This window comes from Ursus arctos, unplaced genomic scaffold (assembly GCF_023065955.2).
Source record: "Ursus arctos isolate Adak ecotype North America unplaced genomic scaffold, UrsArc2.0 scaffold_10, whole genome shotgun sequence".
Lineage (NCBI taxonomy): Eukaryota > Metazoa > Chordata > Mammalia > Carnivora > Ursidae > Ursus > Ursus arctos.
In genome coordinates, this window is record NW_026622764.1 from 45,400,509 (window position 1) to 45,416,679 (window position 16,171).

Sequence of the window (16,171 nt, forward strand, 5' to 3'; positions counted from 1 at the left end):
TTAAAAGGTTTTATTTTATTGTAATATTTTCACCTTATTTGAATCACACTGCTATTTTATCACCTGGCTACCTTACCGGAATGTTTCCTTTTGTTTTCTGCACCAGGAAGTGAAAACTTTCAGTGTATGTGAACCTGCAGAAACAGTACCCTTTGCATAGGACCACGTCTGGCATTGTTCCCATTTGAATCATTTGTAAATATATATACAAATGTTTTTTTACATGTAAACATTTTTTTAAAGCTATAACGTAGATTTTTTTAATGGGGGTTGGAGCCACTGAGAGATAAGATGGATGTGCTGTCTTAATGTGCTGACCTTGAACTGTGCCAACTTGCTCTGTTTTCAGCCCAGATTAAAAAGACCAGGATGAATCAGATACAGCTGGCTCTGTGAGTGACAATGAAACATAAGATTCTTGTAAATCTATTGTGCGAGAGCCATACACAAGAGTCTTCTATCTATACTAGTAATTGTTTTTTTTTTTTTAAATCACCCAATGTATGAGAAGTCCTGACCTTTTGTTCAGGGGAAAAAGTCCACTAGTTAAGTGATTGATTCTGTGCTTAATTTTTTTTCTCCTCAGAATTTTATTTTGTTTCCATGTCTCTTTTTAGTGTGTTTTATGCAACTCTGAGTCTTTAGTCACCATTGGATACTTAAAAGAGAAAGGAGAGGAAAAGGCAGGGACTAAATTAGAAACTCCTTTTGAATGGTTGGTTTTTATTCTAGCCATCTTCTTCCGAGTCAGAAATAAATGTTACTTTTTTTTTTTTTTTTTTGGAATTAAGAGGAAAAAGAGATTCCAATGTAAATTATATCGTTATTTTACAACATGCTTGCATTGGCCTAAGGGAAGCACAAATTGAAACAGAAGAAACTTTTGAAGCACAGTATGAAAATATCTTATTTTCATCCAACACTGGTTTGACTTTGAGTGGATCTGGTCTAAATTGTGGGTACCATGGTCATATATAATGGAGATGAGATTGGGGAGGCCTGACATCTCTTAATTTATTTATTCTACCAGTGTAATGCTAGCCACCTCCTGTTTTTATTATACCAATTTAATGCCAGCCATTTCCTGTTTTCATTAGACCATTGTAATGCTAGCCTCCCACTGTTCTCATTAGTGCAGGACTGTGTAATGGCAGCCACCTCATGTTTTCATTATAACAGAGCTGTATGGTGCCAGCTGCCACTTGTTTAACTTTACTGAGAAGCATTTGACCATGGACTACATACTTCTAAAAGCTAGTAGCAAACACGGTAAAGGAGTCCAGGGTTCTGGTGAAATAGTTGTAAGTGACTTATTTGCTATTAATGTGCAAGAAGTACAGTTGCCGGGAAACTACAATAAACTGAGTAAACCCTTGAACTGTCTTGTTAGTATTGTAGTTTTGTTGTGTTTTGTTTTAGAATAATTTGACAAAGACCATCACCAAGATTTTCAGACTCTGTATTGTGGTTACGTGTGGATAGATTTACATTACCCAGAAGAGTCAGTTGCAAGAATGGATGGAATTCATTGGGAGTTTACTACGCGTCCAAAGTGCTTCTAAACTTTCTACGTAACATCTCATTTATTTCTTACAATTTCTTTACAATTGCCTCATTTATTCCCATTTTACAGATGGAGAGATGAAATATACAATACTTATATAATTCAGGGGCTGGCAAATTTCCTCTTTAAGAGCAGATAGTAAGGATTTTTCTGCTCTGTGGGGCATACAGTTTTGTCCTAACTACCCAACTCTGCTGTTGTGCTGGAAAACAGCCACAGACAATACAGAAGTGAGTTAGTATGCCTGGCTTTCAGTAAATCTTTATTTATGAAAATAAGCTGGAATGATGGACTTGGCCCAAAGGTTATAGTTTGCCCACTCCTGATATAAGGTCACATAGCTAGAGTGGTAGGAGACAGAGCTCGAATTGAGGCAGTTCAGCTGCTCACCCTATGACTTTAAACTACCATCCTCTATTCCTCTCCTTAACTTTGTAACTGGAAATACTTCCAATTCCATTCATGCGGGAACCTTTATTATGCAATGATTAAAGTTTTCAAACAGAAAAACAACTTTGCTCAATTACGTGCTTTAAAATATTTTTTGTTTTATTCTTTATATGTTCATTGTTTTCTCCCTAATGCTTTTATTTACTAAGCACTTAAGAATTCTTTTGAATAATAACCTACATATGAAATGTATTATGGAAAATAAAAGTAGTCTTTTCCTACAGATTAAAAAAATAAGCTATCAACTGTATTTTGACCTACATTTTCTTTTCTTTATGTAAAAATGTTATGGAATAATTTCTTTTTTAAATCCAGCACTTTGTCACCCTCAGATTGCCCTATTATTAACATTACCAAATAGGGTAATTGACAGATGTGTATAGTTTATTGAAATGATTAAAAGCTGTGGAGAATTGTAACCTGTCAGTGTTCCCTGGGAAACAAAGTCCTATCCATCTGTTGGGGGACTCTCCAAATGACTGTAATGAGTCACCTTTAAAATGGCAGCTGTCACCCTAGGACATGAACCTTGAAGCATGAGAAAAAAAAAAAAAGAATGTATTTATATATATAAAGATGCATGCGCTTTAACAAAAAAGGAAAATATATTCCCAAATTTCTTGCTCTTGATCACAGAAGGAGGTCAGCAAGCAGTGCTTTGTGATATTAGGCTGTGATGTGCAGTTTGCATCCCCCGTCTGTCTGAGGCCAATAAAAGTCAGGCAAGAAGGAGCGATGTCGAAGTTTGGCAAGACATTCAACGTCTGCTTGTAACTCCTCACATGTCTTTAACATTTCTCAAAATGAATATACCCTCACAATGAACTCTGTGTGGCTCAGCGTCACCTGTGGAAATTACCTTTCTTGAACTGCAACAGCAAAGAAACAGAGAGAAGATTGAAACAGAAAGCCAGTACACTAGTTATGAGGGTGGAAAATACCAGGATTCGTCATGTCCTCTCCCGGCTGCTGGGTCCAGTGTTGCCACGTCAGGATGGAGGAGTGAGACCCTTCTTATATTCATTCTCTTCTTTAACTGTTCGGATTTTCTCTCTTAGTTTTGGTGTTTTATCTAAAATAGGGCAGGTGGAGTTGTAACATTTGCTGTGAAATAAAATGCAAATTCCACTATGCAAATAGACCATTAGGAAGTAAATTAGCTTGAACAGTAGTGGTATTTCAGCAATTATATTGCTTTTTAATATGGAGAGATTCCAGCGTAAATAAAACCCAGCAAGTTTGTATATGAGCTGGGTCGGTGACTGAGTCTCCACCGGAAGGAGGCCCCCTGAGGCGGGAGGCTGTGGTTTTCTCTTCTGCCTCTCCAGTGGTTTTCAACATCTTCCTGGGCCGTTGGTAACACCAGCACTCACTACAATGTATAGTAACTTTATTTCTTAACATGCTTAATGCACATCTAGCCAAGTTATACCAAATAAAATCTCAAATGTGGATTGGCTATGGTAATTACTATTTATATTAATTGGCCTGTCAATGTGCAGACTTTCAACTTTGCCACTGGAGTTCCTGTCACCCTTTTAACACATTATCATTATTATTTTTAAACCAGAGTCATTTCAAGTTCAAATTCATAAAATGTGCATTGGAACCGCCCACCTTGCATTACAGATGGGTAAAACAGAATGTGTCAAGAGAAATAAAACTTTTAAGGAACCATTTGCACTAACCTTCCCCTCACCTCATTTAGAAAGTCAATCTGACATTTTTTGGCATTCCACATATTACTTTGAAAGAATTAAAATCAGTATTTATGGTAGGAAGATGCCTAAGAGATCAACAGAGGCAGTCATTCTACAGCATCTGGGCATATTTATGGTCACCTAGTTTCTGCTTGAACATTGCCATTCCTTGACCCACCTCCCACCATCATCACCTTTTCTAGTATCTGGCTCCCCCAAACTCCCAGTGTCATGGTAGAGACAGATTCTATATACACGTTAAGGACAGATGACTTGAGGTTGGAGTCCGAGTTGATCATGCCAATTGACCTATAAGGCACCAGTAGACTAGACCTCCAAGATGGTCCCAGAAGCAGATTCTTTTCCCTCCCTTTACAGCTGGGGGATTTTGTTTTATCTGCCTTTCTTACGAAATTGGTTTCAGACTGCTTCAGGAGGAGTAAAGCACACGGCCATTGCAAGCAACACCTTTTCTTTTCATTCCATGGAGATTCCTCCAATTAACTGTGTTGTTGGTATTGGTCAGAGTCTGATATTTGCAGCTGCAGGAAGACACTGGCCCTGCCCACCTCCCGACCAGACTGTACTTGCAAGAAGTTGAACATAAGCCCTATGCTAAGTAACTTAGAAGACTTTCCAGGATTTTTCGCAAAACTATGGAAGAAGACATGTCAATCCACTTAGTATTCAATGCCCATTATTCGAAGCCCAGTGTTGTTTACTCTTCTTTTCTTAACTCCAACCTTTCTCTCCAAGGCAGGATTTCTCAACCCGGGCATTTTGGACATTTTTGATGGGGCAAATCTTTGTTGCAGAGGTCCGTACTGTGAATTACAAGACTTTTAGTAGCTTGGTAGGTGCCAGTAGCAAACCAACTCCCTTACCTCTTAACAATCAAAACTGTCTCTAGATACTGCCAAGTAACCCTGGGAGGCAAAACTGCCCCCCCAGGTGGAAATCACTAATCTAAGTCATTATTCTCTATTTCAGTGTCTAAATAATCAATAACTATAAGCTCCTTTACTGATATACATGGGACATTATGGAAGCAATAAGACAGGATCCCTCTATCAGTCTGGGGGTTCCTGAGACAGCAGTCATAGGCAAAAATTCTTAGGAACAGAATTATTCTGCCTAGAAGAATTCACACCGCAGATAACCAGGAGATGCTTGGAGAATCTGGAAATGTTAAAAAACCACTTTTCCAGGGATGAAATCATCCATGCTCTTGAACTTTGTCTTTCTCTGCTGTCTCTCTTAGTCTCCCAAATCTTCCAACATGATTACAGATTTCAAAGGAAGAATTATTTCTGGGAAGTTGGAAATATACACAAATACTCTGCTGAGGGCTTGAAGCTGAGAATTGCAAGATTCAGCAAAGTTGGCATTGCCTCCAGATAGTTGGATCTGCCCCAAGAACAAGGTGCTATTAGGCAGCATCTTATAAAGAATGGATCACCAGGCAGCAGCAAGCTGTCCCAGTGTTATTTTCCTAAATTCGCCTTCCACTTGGCAAACCTTTCACAGAGCTCTCCCAGCTTGTGAACCTAATTCAGGTGTCCTCGAGGCCCCCTTCCTTGGACTGGGCATTCAAGTGATATCTCCTAACCTCAACATTCACTACAGTTCCCAGCTTGACCTAACCCACCTTTCTAACCCTTTCTAACTTTCTAATCAGAAAATATTCTGACTTCATTTAAATGTTTTTCTGTCTTCCTCCAGAATGCATTTCCTGTACATCCCCACTGCCAAAATCCTGTCCCACATGCTCCATCCAAATGCTGCCTTCTCCTAGAAGCTGCAACACTTCCCTCCCCCCTCTCTCTTTTCCTCAGCTGAAAGTACTTGTTCTCTCTCTCCCTCTCTCTCTTTTTTTGTCCACTGCAACTTGCACTTCTCTCATAGTACCAACTACAATCTGTATTTGGGTAAATATCTTCATTTCCCAGTATATTTTAAATTCTACGGAGACAGAGGCTGTACTTTATTAATATCTGTATGCTCCATTGTATTCGAAAACACGATACATGCTCCACAAATTAGTGTTGAATTGAACTGGGATGTCACATTCTAAGGAGGAAAATCACCAGAGAAGCCACATTTGACCCATTCATTTATTTCCTTTCCTCCTCTGGACTATGAACAGAAAGTAAATTTTAGTAGTTATCCAAAATGAAAGAAATAATGAAATATGTATAGTAGTTGAATTTCAGAGGTGTTTGGGGAATAAATGCAGATTGAGAAATCATAAGCACATAATCTCAGAGGTAAGGGTCTTTTCTTATCTTCAATCAAAGCCAACCATTTCACATGAGATATTAAAATGAGGACTTCTTAGCATATAGGAATTAGTAATAATAGAGCGGGATGATTCACTTTCTATCTCTTTTTCAACCTTTCAATGAAATAGATAGTCAGTCTCACATGAAGATTTTTAGCTAAAATCCTGCATCCTAACCTATTTACTACTTTACATATTTCTGCTATATTTTACTATGCATTTTGTCCATTTTAACACTCCATGTAAGTTATATCTTTAAAAATATTATCAGTTTTCTCATAGATTAATAAAAGCAGCTTGGACATTTTCCACATTGATGTAATTATTAGGAAACACATCACTATCTCCATAATTGATGCATAACCATAAAGACATATATATATGAACATTTTAATGGGAAAATGGATGATAAAGACTAAATAATAGATGATTTTGAGAGAAAATTATGAAATAAGGATGAAAATAAGAGAATAGCCATATATAAGACAGCTATTTGATACTAAAATGTTTGATACTACAAATATAAACAAAAATCAAATTTTAAAAAGGAAAGGATAACAGTTTAAAAATCTTATCTCAAAGCAAATTACTATATTGAAGACAGTCTTTCAACTGCAATGTAAGCAAGAATAATTTCAAAATATGACTTAATATTGAGATATTCAGCAGATCAATAAAATGAATGAATATTACATCCCACCTATCTGAATTTAGATTTTCAAAATATAAAATAGCTTATTCATGTTAAAGGGTTATTAAAATTTATTTCTGGACCTCTTGAAAATAAAGTTGGTTTTCTGTAAATAGTAGAGAAATATTAAACATTATAGTAAGTTAAATCCAGGCAGAATCAGAATAACTTCATTTGTGATTTACCAGCCGAAAATGACTCTGATAGCAACTGCAATCTTTTTCATCTGATCATTGAAGAAGCCAATGATAGAACATTTTATCCAATGTGGATGTGAGGATGTGGCAAGTCACAGATTAAAAAAAAATGTGTTGTTCATCACTTAGCCACATTGCTACTGCTCAAATTCCCACTCACCTTTATTTTGTGATACTGACTTTTGAAAGCAGTCAACTCTCATGCCTTTACATGTGTATATTAATCCATATATATAGGTGTAGTATTTTAAATGTCTCCTTAGTATTACCAGAGTTTATTAAAAGAACCAATTATTTATCTTATTAGTTTAGTATGTGCCAAATTCATGATTAAAGGGATTCAATATCGTCTGTATCATTGTTTCTGTATTCCAAGTTCACAGAAAACTAATATCCCACAATATTCATTTAGAATATTTTGGAGAACATACCACCAATGTGGTGAAACATTTTTATAGATAGCAACAAAAACTTGAGAGTAATCTTAAGAGAGTATGATTCTTATGATGTCTTTTCATTTTCTTGGAGACTACAATCCCTATTCTCTGCTTCTCAAATCACTTAATACTGTTATGAACTATTAACATCGAGACTATCTAAATTATATGCCTGCCAACTTACAGGGGAAGGTATATTACTGGAATAGTTTAGTTTTTTTCAGATAATAAATTGAAGATACTAAAGAGGAAAGATATTAAATAGGGCAAGACTGCAGAATTCACAAAATCTGGAACAAGCAGAAACACTGAACTTTTAGTTCAAGTGTGGGTTTAAAGCTTCCTAGCTAATTGCCCTTGGGTAAGTCCTTTTACCATCTGAGTTTCAGAACCCTTAATATTTTAACGTCTTGTAAATTTGTGAAAGTGCTCTGTGAGTTGGAACGTTCTCTACAAACAGAACTTACCAGTATTAATTTAGGTTTGTGTAATTGTTCTTTTATTTGGTTGGCCTGATCTTGTAAACCCTGAGGGAAGAAAGCACAATTTTCATATAATTAGTGCTGAATACCAATATTTTAAAAAATATAATGATAATTTGTATAAGATAAACAAAGACTTCCAAATTTGGTTTTGTTTGTTATTAGTGATCTTTGAAAATATTATGAGATAATTTGACTGAGTAATGTAACTTCAGGACAGTAGATTTTAAAATATAACTCATAATCAAAATTTAGTTTATAAAAATGCTACAGATAATGTGATATGTATAAGGACAAATAAGTGGTCCTCTCGAAGTGAAATGTTTCACTTGTAAGACAAACCAGAATACCTATCTTGACCTAATGGGTGATAAGTCAACCACTGCGATACAAAATTTGTAGAAGCTCACCGAAATCTTCCCTCTCTCAGGCAGTCCTTGCAAGATACCCATTACCGTTTAAAGTAGTTTGAAAAAATAAAGGTATTTTTTGGTAACTCTTTCTGAAATATTTGATAACTCTTTCTGAAACAGTAACAGAAGCTGCACCCTCTTTCTAGAATACTGAGAATGTAATCCCTAGTGTACAGTGGGTTGTTCACTACTATTAGTGTCTAAAATGAACAGAAAATGATATATTTCCTTGGTGAACCATGTGCAACCATCTCCAAAAGCACGCAACGAAGAGTTTGAGGATGGTCCATTAACTTGCTGATCAATTTCTGTGTGCTGTATTGATGCTACAGTGACCTTTAAGGATTCATTCTCTTCATATCCTACAAAGAATTGTTCTGTACAGTTGTCAAATAATTGTATTTTGTGGGCATATCTACTTTAAAAAGTGTAATTTGAGGGAGTTAATAGCTTATTGACGTGGTTTAAGCCTGTAATATATGTTCCATTCACGACTTCCTTCTAATTGCAGCATTACCGGATAGGGTTCCTCATTTGAATGACTCAGTGTTCCCTCAACCCTGGTCAGGTGGTTCAGGCGAGCCAATTAACAGCTTGCTCTACCCTCACCCTTGAAAGCGATGAATGGCATGGTAGGCATATGGTTTTTGCTATTCGTAAAAGAGAAATTATTTTGTTATGAAAAGGTAATAATGTCAAGGCAAAATAAAATCCATTCCTATGTTAGTGTATATCACCTGGACACAAACTACAGGTACTCCGAGGGCAACATAATTATAATCGGCTTAGTTCTTTGTAACTTAGGATCCTTGTATAGCACTTAAGTGGTGTTCAATAAAAACGAAACAGAGAATTCAACAAATGAGCAAAAGAATGAATATATAAGCCATTTAGTCTATCCCAATAAGCCTAAACTGTGAAGATCTTCTGAAATGTGGAAAAGCCATGCACACTTCTTGATATTATGCTGTCAGAAGAAAATTAAAATAAAAATCCAAACTCCAACTGGGCAGATTGTTGTTGTTTTTTTTTTAATTAAGGAGATGTCATTCACTGAAAATGAGATAGTAGAAGTAAGGGATATATGGAGAAACTAAGGGAAGATGCAAACACCCCAATCCAATTTATATATATAAAGAGCAAGGTGTAGTGGAACTTACCTATTTGTTTCTCCCACAAGACTGTGACCTGGGGACCACTTCTTTGTTTACTGTCTACCTCCGGGGCATAGTAGTCAAGGGCAAACACACACTAGTAATTCAGTAGAATTTGAATGAGTAGAAAGAGAGGCTTATTATTTTAAGATGCCATGATAAATATATATTTACTTTAAAATGTTATGCATAAATACGTGTTTTCATCAATCATGTATGAGAAAGCTTTAAAAAAGGATTTTCTGAAGTCTTTTCGATTCTTATACCAAATTATTTTCCAACCAACTGTAGCTATTAAAAGTCTCAAGTGTCTAGGTCATGACTCCATGGTAATTATTTGACTAGCCAACTTATTGAAGCTATCTGAAAGATTGTTAACCCATTCTTGTTGAGAATGTCTAGTGACATTACTGTTAAATAAATTTTTAATCTTATTTTACTGGTAAACAACTAGCAAAACGGTCAGGATGCCACAGTTGCTTTCCAAAATAATTATGATGAGGGTCCCTGTGGTACACAGTGTATAACACACCACTTCTGTGTTAATGAATTCAAGGGAAGGCAACGCCACTATTAGTAATAGCTTTTTATTCGGAGTCCTCATTTTCCAGATAGGTCACATTAAACACAGCCATTAAACAATAGCGTTGAGATAAATCCATACAATGTATGCTGCTTTTGTTGTTGTTGTCCTTGTTCACCAATTGCTTGGTGCAGCTAAGAACCTTATGGAGTGATGGGGCTGATACATGGGAATAGCCAACCTGCAAAACACTGGGGCCAGGAAAGTCAGACTTTAATCAGGTCTCATTCAATTATGTTTCAAATCAACACATCTTGATAGCCAAAACTCTCATTTGAATTAATGCTGTGATAAATTCTGTCTGTTGTCAAAAGAATATAATTAGACAATAATGAGTGGGCATATATTATGCCAGACCTCAGTCTACTTGTTGACCTCAGCAACTTCTACTCCATTAGGCAAGAAACAGCTTTTAACCTAGTTCTAATAAAGCATACTGCTCTATTACTACATGACTTTTTTTTTTTTATGGTGTCATTCTTTAAATTGAGCACTGCCTAGATCCTTTAAAGGGAAGTCATGTTTTACAAGATCTCAGGAAAATGAAACAAAGTCAATTTCCCAACCAGGAATTCAATTAATTCATGGAGTAGTGAGCCAATCCTTGTGTATTGCCTGCAATAAGGGTAAGTATGTAAGGTTAAGAAATAGTATGAAAGCATTCTTTAAAATCGCATGATATGTCTCTTTAATGTTTACTTTGGTATAGGTATAACTAACACTGATTCTCACTACTTTTAACTTCCATGAAAAGATCTTTCAATAACATTTAATGAAAAGATTGTTATGTTTCTGATTATTTTTAGTTCACCAGTAAACAATTTTTAGAACTTTTTGACTTTCTTACAAAAATTTCTATAAATTCTTATTCTGTGCTTGACTTCAGTTATTGAAGGACCTAAAAGACAAAGTATTATCAAATTATTCTTTTTTGAATGTGTGGGATTTTTTTAGGGGTTAGTATTTGGAGGATGTGAATTAAGACAATTTTTCCACATTCTGAATTATGCTGAAACCCCTTGAAATATCACTGTTTGATCATGCATCACCCCCCAGAGCAAGTTGCTCCTCAGAGGGGAGATTTTGGCATCTCATAGACTTCCTCGGAAGCCAAGCACCAGAGGTCTGTGATAAAGGCAGTCGCCAGCCAAATGATTAAAGGCGAGATTCCCTCAACTCAACTATAAAAGCTCAGAGTCCTGACTGCTGAATTACCACCAACTTGTAAATAAATAATTACTACTAAATACAGATAATGTGTTAAACAGCTAACACTAGTAAATCACCGGTGACAGAGAGCCTAAAGGTAAATCCCTCGCACATTGGCACAATCAATTCTTAAAATCTTAGAGTGTTTTAATGTCTTCAGACACGTATAATAAATTGAACAACTGGTTACTCAGCGTTAAGAATGTTTTAAAAATAAAGCCTGCTCTCTTTGTTGATTTCATTTACATACTGCCTTAGATTGTACTATGTGGGTATCTGTCTAGTCAGAGAGAGGCAACACTTGGTAAGACTAAGTGGAAATTAGTTTTCCATCAAATTTCAGCTATCAAGCTAAATCAACCTGTAGTCTCCTGGCAAAAAAATAACATCATATAACAGAGACAACACATTTCAGATACATAAATTGTCCAAAATATAGAGAGTCAGTTAGGTTTCACGTGTACAAGATCCCTTCTTTTCTCATTTAAACATTTATGAGTAATAAAAACCAAGAGTAGAGCTTTGGAAAGGCTGTTACTAGGAACCAAATACAGTTCTCGAGAGAATAAGGCTGATGGGAGTTGTCCACTCTTCCCTTTCAAAGCAGTTTGCAAACGAGGTACAGTCTAAAATCTTGATGGCATTTGACAGAAATATTGTTAGCTGAATTTTTTGAGGTTTAAAATTACAAAACTTAATTCAGTTCAATGTTTGTTTTGCTTTTGCTTTTGTTTTTAATATAATGATTTTATGACATTTATGCTGTTTCTACACTGGCTTGGTGGCCAGAAAAGAAGGCACAGAATTCTCCACCAGTTTGCAAATAACGCATTTTTCCGCTCCAATGCACAAACAGCCTTTATTTAACTCGGCACCACATTTTCTAAGGTATGGGCTGGAAACTGTTTGTCATGAAGCTGTAAAATGCCAAAAATTTTAAACGCTGAAGGAAAATGTCAATCAAGGCATTTTCCCATCTGCTGCTACTTCTGCAAGTGCTAATTTTGTTTTTCCCAATTCCTGAAATTTGAGGTTTCCTAGCTTCATGTGGAAGTAAGTTTGAAACTTGCTAAATGTCACAAGAAAAGGTGTAACCAAATGAAAGAAGCGAAGATGTATTGTTCTCAAAGGACACCAATAAAAAGAGGCAGAAGAGTATTGAGAAAAAGAAAAAACATTTTGTTAAGACCCAGACCTCTTGAAACACACTACACAATGCAAGGAACCAGTGCTGGTACCACACATGCATTAAAGCATTTCTCATGGTTTTGAAATACAATGGGAACACACATCTTGAACCACCTAAGGTACTTTTGAGAAAGCAATCAATGGTATGATATCTACATAGGCAGAAGTTGGATGTTACCGAAAAAACGTAAACAAGTTTCACGTATCAGTACAAATGTAACTCTTGTGATTTAGCGTGACTTTAATAAAAGCTTCTACAAGGACTTGCACAGAACCATGACTGACGGATGTCTTTTTTGACCTTTTCAGTTAGCTCCATCAGCTCACTCAAACACATTTTGAACAGATTATGTACTGTAGTACTTGGTAGACTATACATTAAACAAGAGACTCTGCTCTGAGGCACTGCTTCCCACACTCCATGGGGAAAAGGAAGCAGGAAAAAACAAAACTCATAGAGTTCGACAGCTACCGAGGCAACACTTGCCATTTACAATATAAGCCCAAATATTTTTGCAACACAACTATATATTAATTTAATAAAATACACAATATAGCTCTTATACACTCAACAATTTGGCTCATATGCACTGAATCTGCAATAAATCAATAAAAATATGTCATTTGATGTAAACACATTGAATCTTCTTACATTTGCACATTTAAATGGTCACGTGATTGGAGTATGTCTAAGACATTTTCACTTTCCTGAGCTATTTTAGTGTCCACAAATGAATAAAACATATTAATCACGTTAATTTCCTCCGCATATTATCATTCAATGGTAACTATTTCTCAGGTCAAATTTAAAACATATCCATCATTATTTATATGTTTGCTGGACACTAAAACGCTGAAGAGGCATTTTAAACTTTCTAAAATTTCTTCTCCTTTAATGAAGTGAATTAGTCTATGTGTGTGCAGGACAAAATGGACTATATCTTTTTACACTTAACTTTTATACGACATGAAGTGTCTTACAAATGACCAAGTTTTTTTTTTTTTGCTTTTTTTTCGACTAATGATATGGAATGTTCTTTATGTTTATATGTGTGGCAGGTAACTTTATACAGAAATGTTTACCACAAATATGTGTTAATGTTTGGTGTGGCTTGGACTACTGCAAGGTCTTTTCGGGACTTTAAGTAGAAGCCTGTGATGACTGCTAGAAATCCACCACAGATCACAAATTATGACCCTGCTTTGTATGGGGTTTATAGGTAAACAGTTAAGTCAGCATAAATCACGGAGGACAGTCTTAGAGTGATCAGAAATACTTCAATTCTCACACTGCATACCTTCCTAACAGATTGTCAAAAGGTAACTCGCCTCCTCATTCTCCTTTTTCTTCTTTCTTTTCTCTTCTCTCTTTTTCTTTTCTCTTTCAGCATCGTTAATTCTGTCCTAATATAAGTTTGGTCAAAACAAAACCATTGTTATCTCTGAAAAAGAAACAGCAGTGAAAAGAACATACTTGTGGGCACTTCAGATGTTCACTAAAAGCCTTAAAGCAGCATTGGTCTTTCTTCATCCCTGCAAAATGGGTTGTCACCAGGAGGGATCAGTTTTAAATCAACAGAAGAGACAAGAAAATGCCAATGCTTTCTTTCTTTCTTTTTTCTTTTTTTCTTTTTTTTTTTTTTTCACTTTCTCACAGCCACAGGGTCATTTCCCCGGCAGTCCTGCAAAAGCTTATCAATTTCTCTCACGACTTCCTCTGCATCCACCGATTCTCGGCCCAGATCCCTGGTGGGGTGGTCAAGCTGCTCAAGAACTGCACCCATCTCGCTGGAATCCCGGCGGGCTCTAGAATGCACATCTGCAAAGACCCTTGCCATCTGATCGGAAGCCATGAATGGAGGGTCTCTTGGTTGCTTACTGGGTGACAGATACTGACTGTCAGTGGGCAAGTATTGGCTGCTTGCTTCGGCCAGGGCTCCTGGTTTTGCTTCACAACTATCCAGAGAGCCTTTTGTTGAGGTGCAAGGCTCGATGCATGCCTTGGTTGGGCTGCTTGATGCTGAGGGAACCTCTTGGAGGAGAGGGCTCAGGGCACGTTTGGCTTTTAAATAAGGTTTAACATTGGCAATGAGAATAGTGTGCTCTCGCTTGTCTTTTCCAAATGTACAAAAAGTCTTTTTCCCAGTGGGATTCACAGTTTCGTAAGTCTCAGTCTCAACATTAGCTTCAACTGTGGGTACAAAGAGATTTGTGCGGTAATCTGCATTTTCAGCCTGATTGGCTGCAGGGAACTGTGGCATCCAACACCTGTCAGAATGACCAAGCACTCGGCATTCATCTGTGCAATTAACGCACTCTTCTGGTTCTGCAAAACAAAAAAGAAAACAGCAAATCCAATCATTAGGGTTGCTTTTAAATTTCTACTGAGGCTGTGATCAGCTCTCAGTGGGCTTGTTTGACCTCTGGTCTCTTAATTAAAAAGGAAAAGAAAACAATAATTAAAACATTTCAGGATGGTTGCATAAACCTGCTGGTTGAGACAATGGTTTTATTTAAGTCTATTCTCTAGATATTAATGAATTCCCATAGCCTGGGAAGAAGTAAAAAGTGGCCATTGGAGAATCATTCTCAGTAGAATAGACCATCACTGTAAACTAATCTCCTGGGGGTATCAGTTAGTCTTTGTTCTGTATAACTGATCCTGGAAACAGTGAACTTCAAAAAGGATTACCAGGATTAATTTTTCAAATCAAATAACGGGTTAAAAACTAGATCGCATACTTCCATAACAAGTCCTAAGCTGTTGCTTTTTTTTTCTTTCATGTTTTATCCCTATTTTGCTTGTAATTGTTATTTTGGTGACAGTCATGAAATAGAAGGTTTCCTTTGAAAGCCTACTTTTCCTACTGAGAGGAGCAAATGGAATTTTCTATCAGAATATGTTATGAATAAACTTGTCAAAAAGTGCACATTCTTATTTTATTAGATATGGGTATGGATCATGTAATCAGTTTTCTTCACTCCAGCTTTTTGTTTTTGGTGTAACTAGGTGAAAATGGATTTAGTCAACAGATATAGTTCAGATGAATGACAACTCATGATTTCCTATTTTAAATGATAATGTTTTCTGTGAGAATGTTTGCTTCTCTCTTTTGTCAATGGGCATACAGAGAATCTAAATAAAGCATTCTTTAATGATCCCTATTTCAAAGATGCTGAACAGAAAATATGAAAGAAAATTCCTTCATTATGACAACAGCTGCATAATTCCACCATCCCAATATTTTAAACTATAACTTTGAACTACATCTTCCCACTTGTCCCTTTCATCTACATATGATTGTTTCCCTTTATGTTTAATGGTTCTTTTTAAATCAGGGACTTTTTTTTTTTTTTTTCCAGGAGAGGATATTTACAATTTACCTCTGTGTGATGGGAACAGAATTCCCTACACATTCAGGAACCCTTGGGATAGCCATTTAATTGATGTGAGAGGATCCCTGCAAATTCATAGTGTCCTGTGCGAACCCTCCCCCCCCAAAAAAAATACACGAGAGATCTTTAAAATAGAAAGCACCAAATTTAACAGCACTGGTAAATTTATACAGTTACTTTGTAAAGTCGTATATAAAATCTGAGTTCATATTTGAAACACATAAATAATTCCTTATCCAAAAAAGGAAAAAAAATAAACCACAACTTGATTTATCTCAAAAGGTTTTAGGATAAAAGAATTTCTTATGAGATTAAATATTTTTTTAGAAAGAAATCAGAATAGTGTCTTGACAGAACAAAAATACTGTGGTATTTCATACCATGTGTCATTCATATTTGTGAAATGTTAAAAATATATTGAGGTAG

The 16,171-nt window shown here is 36.1% G+C and overlaps 1 protein-coding gene across 2 annotated transcripts in view; it reads right to left on the reverse strand.

Moving 5' to 3' along the window:
* Positions 1-9,942: 9,942 nt before the first annotated feature.
* The window catches only part of PCDH17 (protocadherin 17), a 98,162-nt gene continuing 91,933 nt past the window's right edge, over positions 9,943-16,171 (reverse strand). For both annotated transcript variants that reach the window (XM_057308200.1, XM_026493372.4), the window contains exon 4: positions 9,943-14,675. In XM_057308200.1, the coding sequence (XP_057164183.1) occupies positions 13,993-14,675 (683 nt within the window). In that variant the 3' untranslated portion in view covers positions 9,943-13,992. The remainder of the gene's footprint in view (positions 14,676-16,171) is intronic.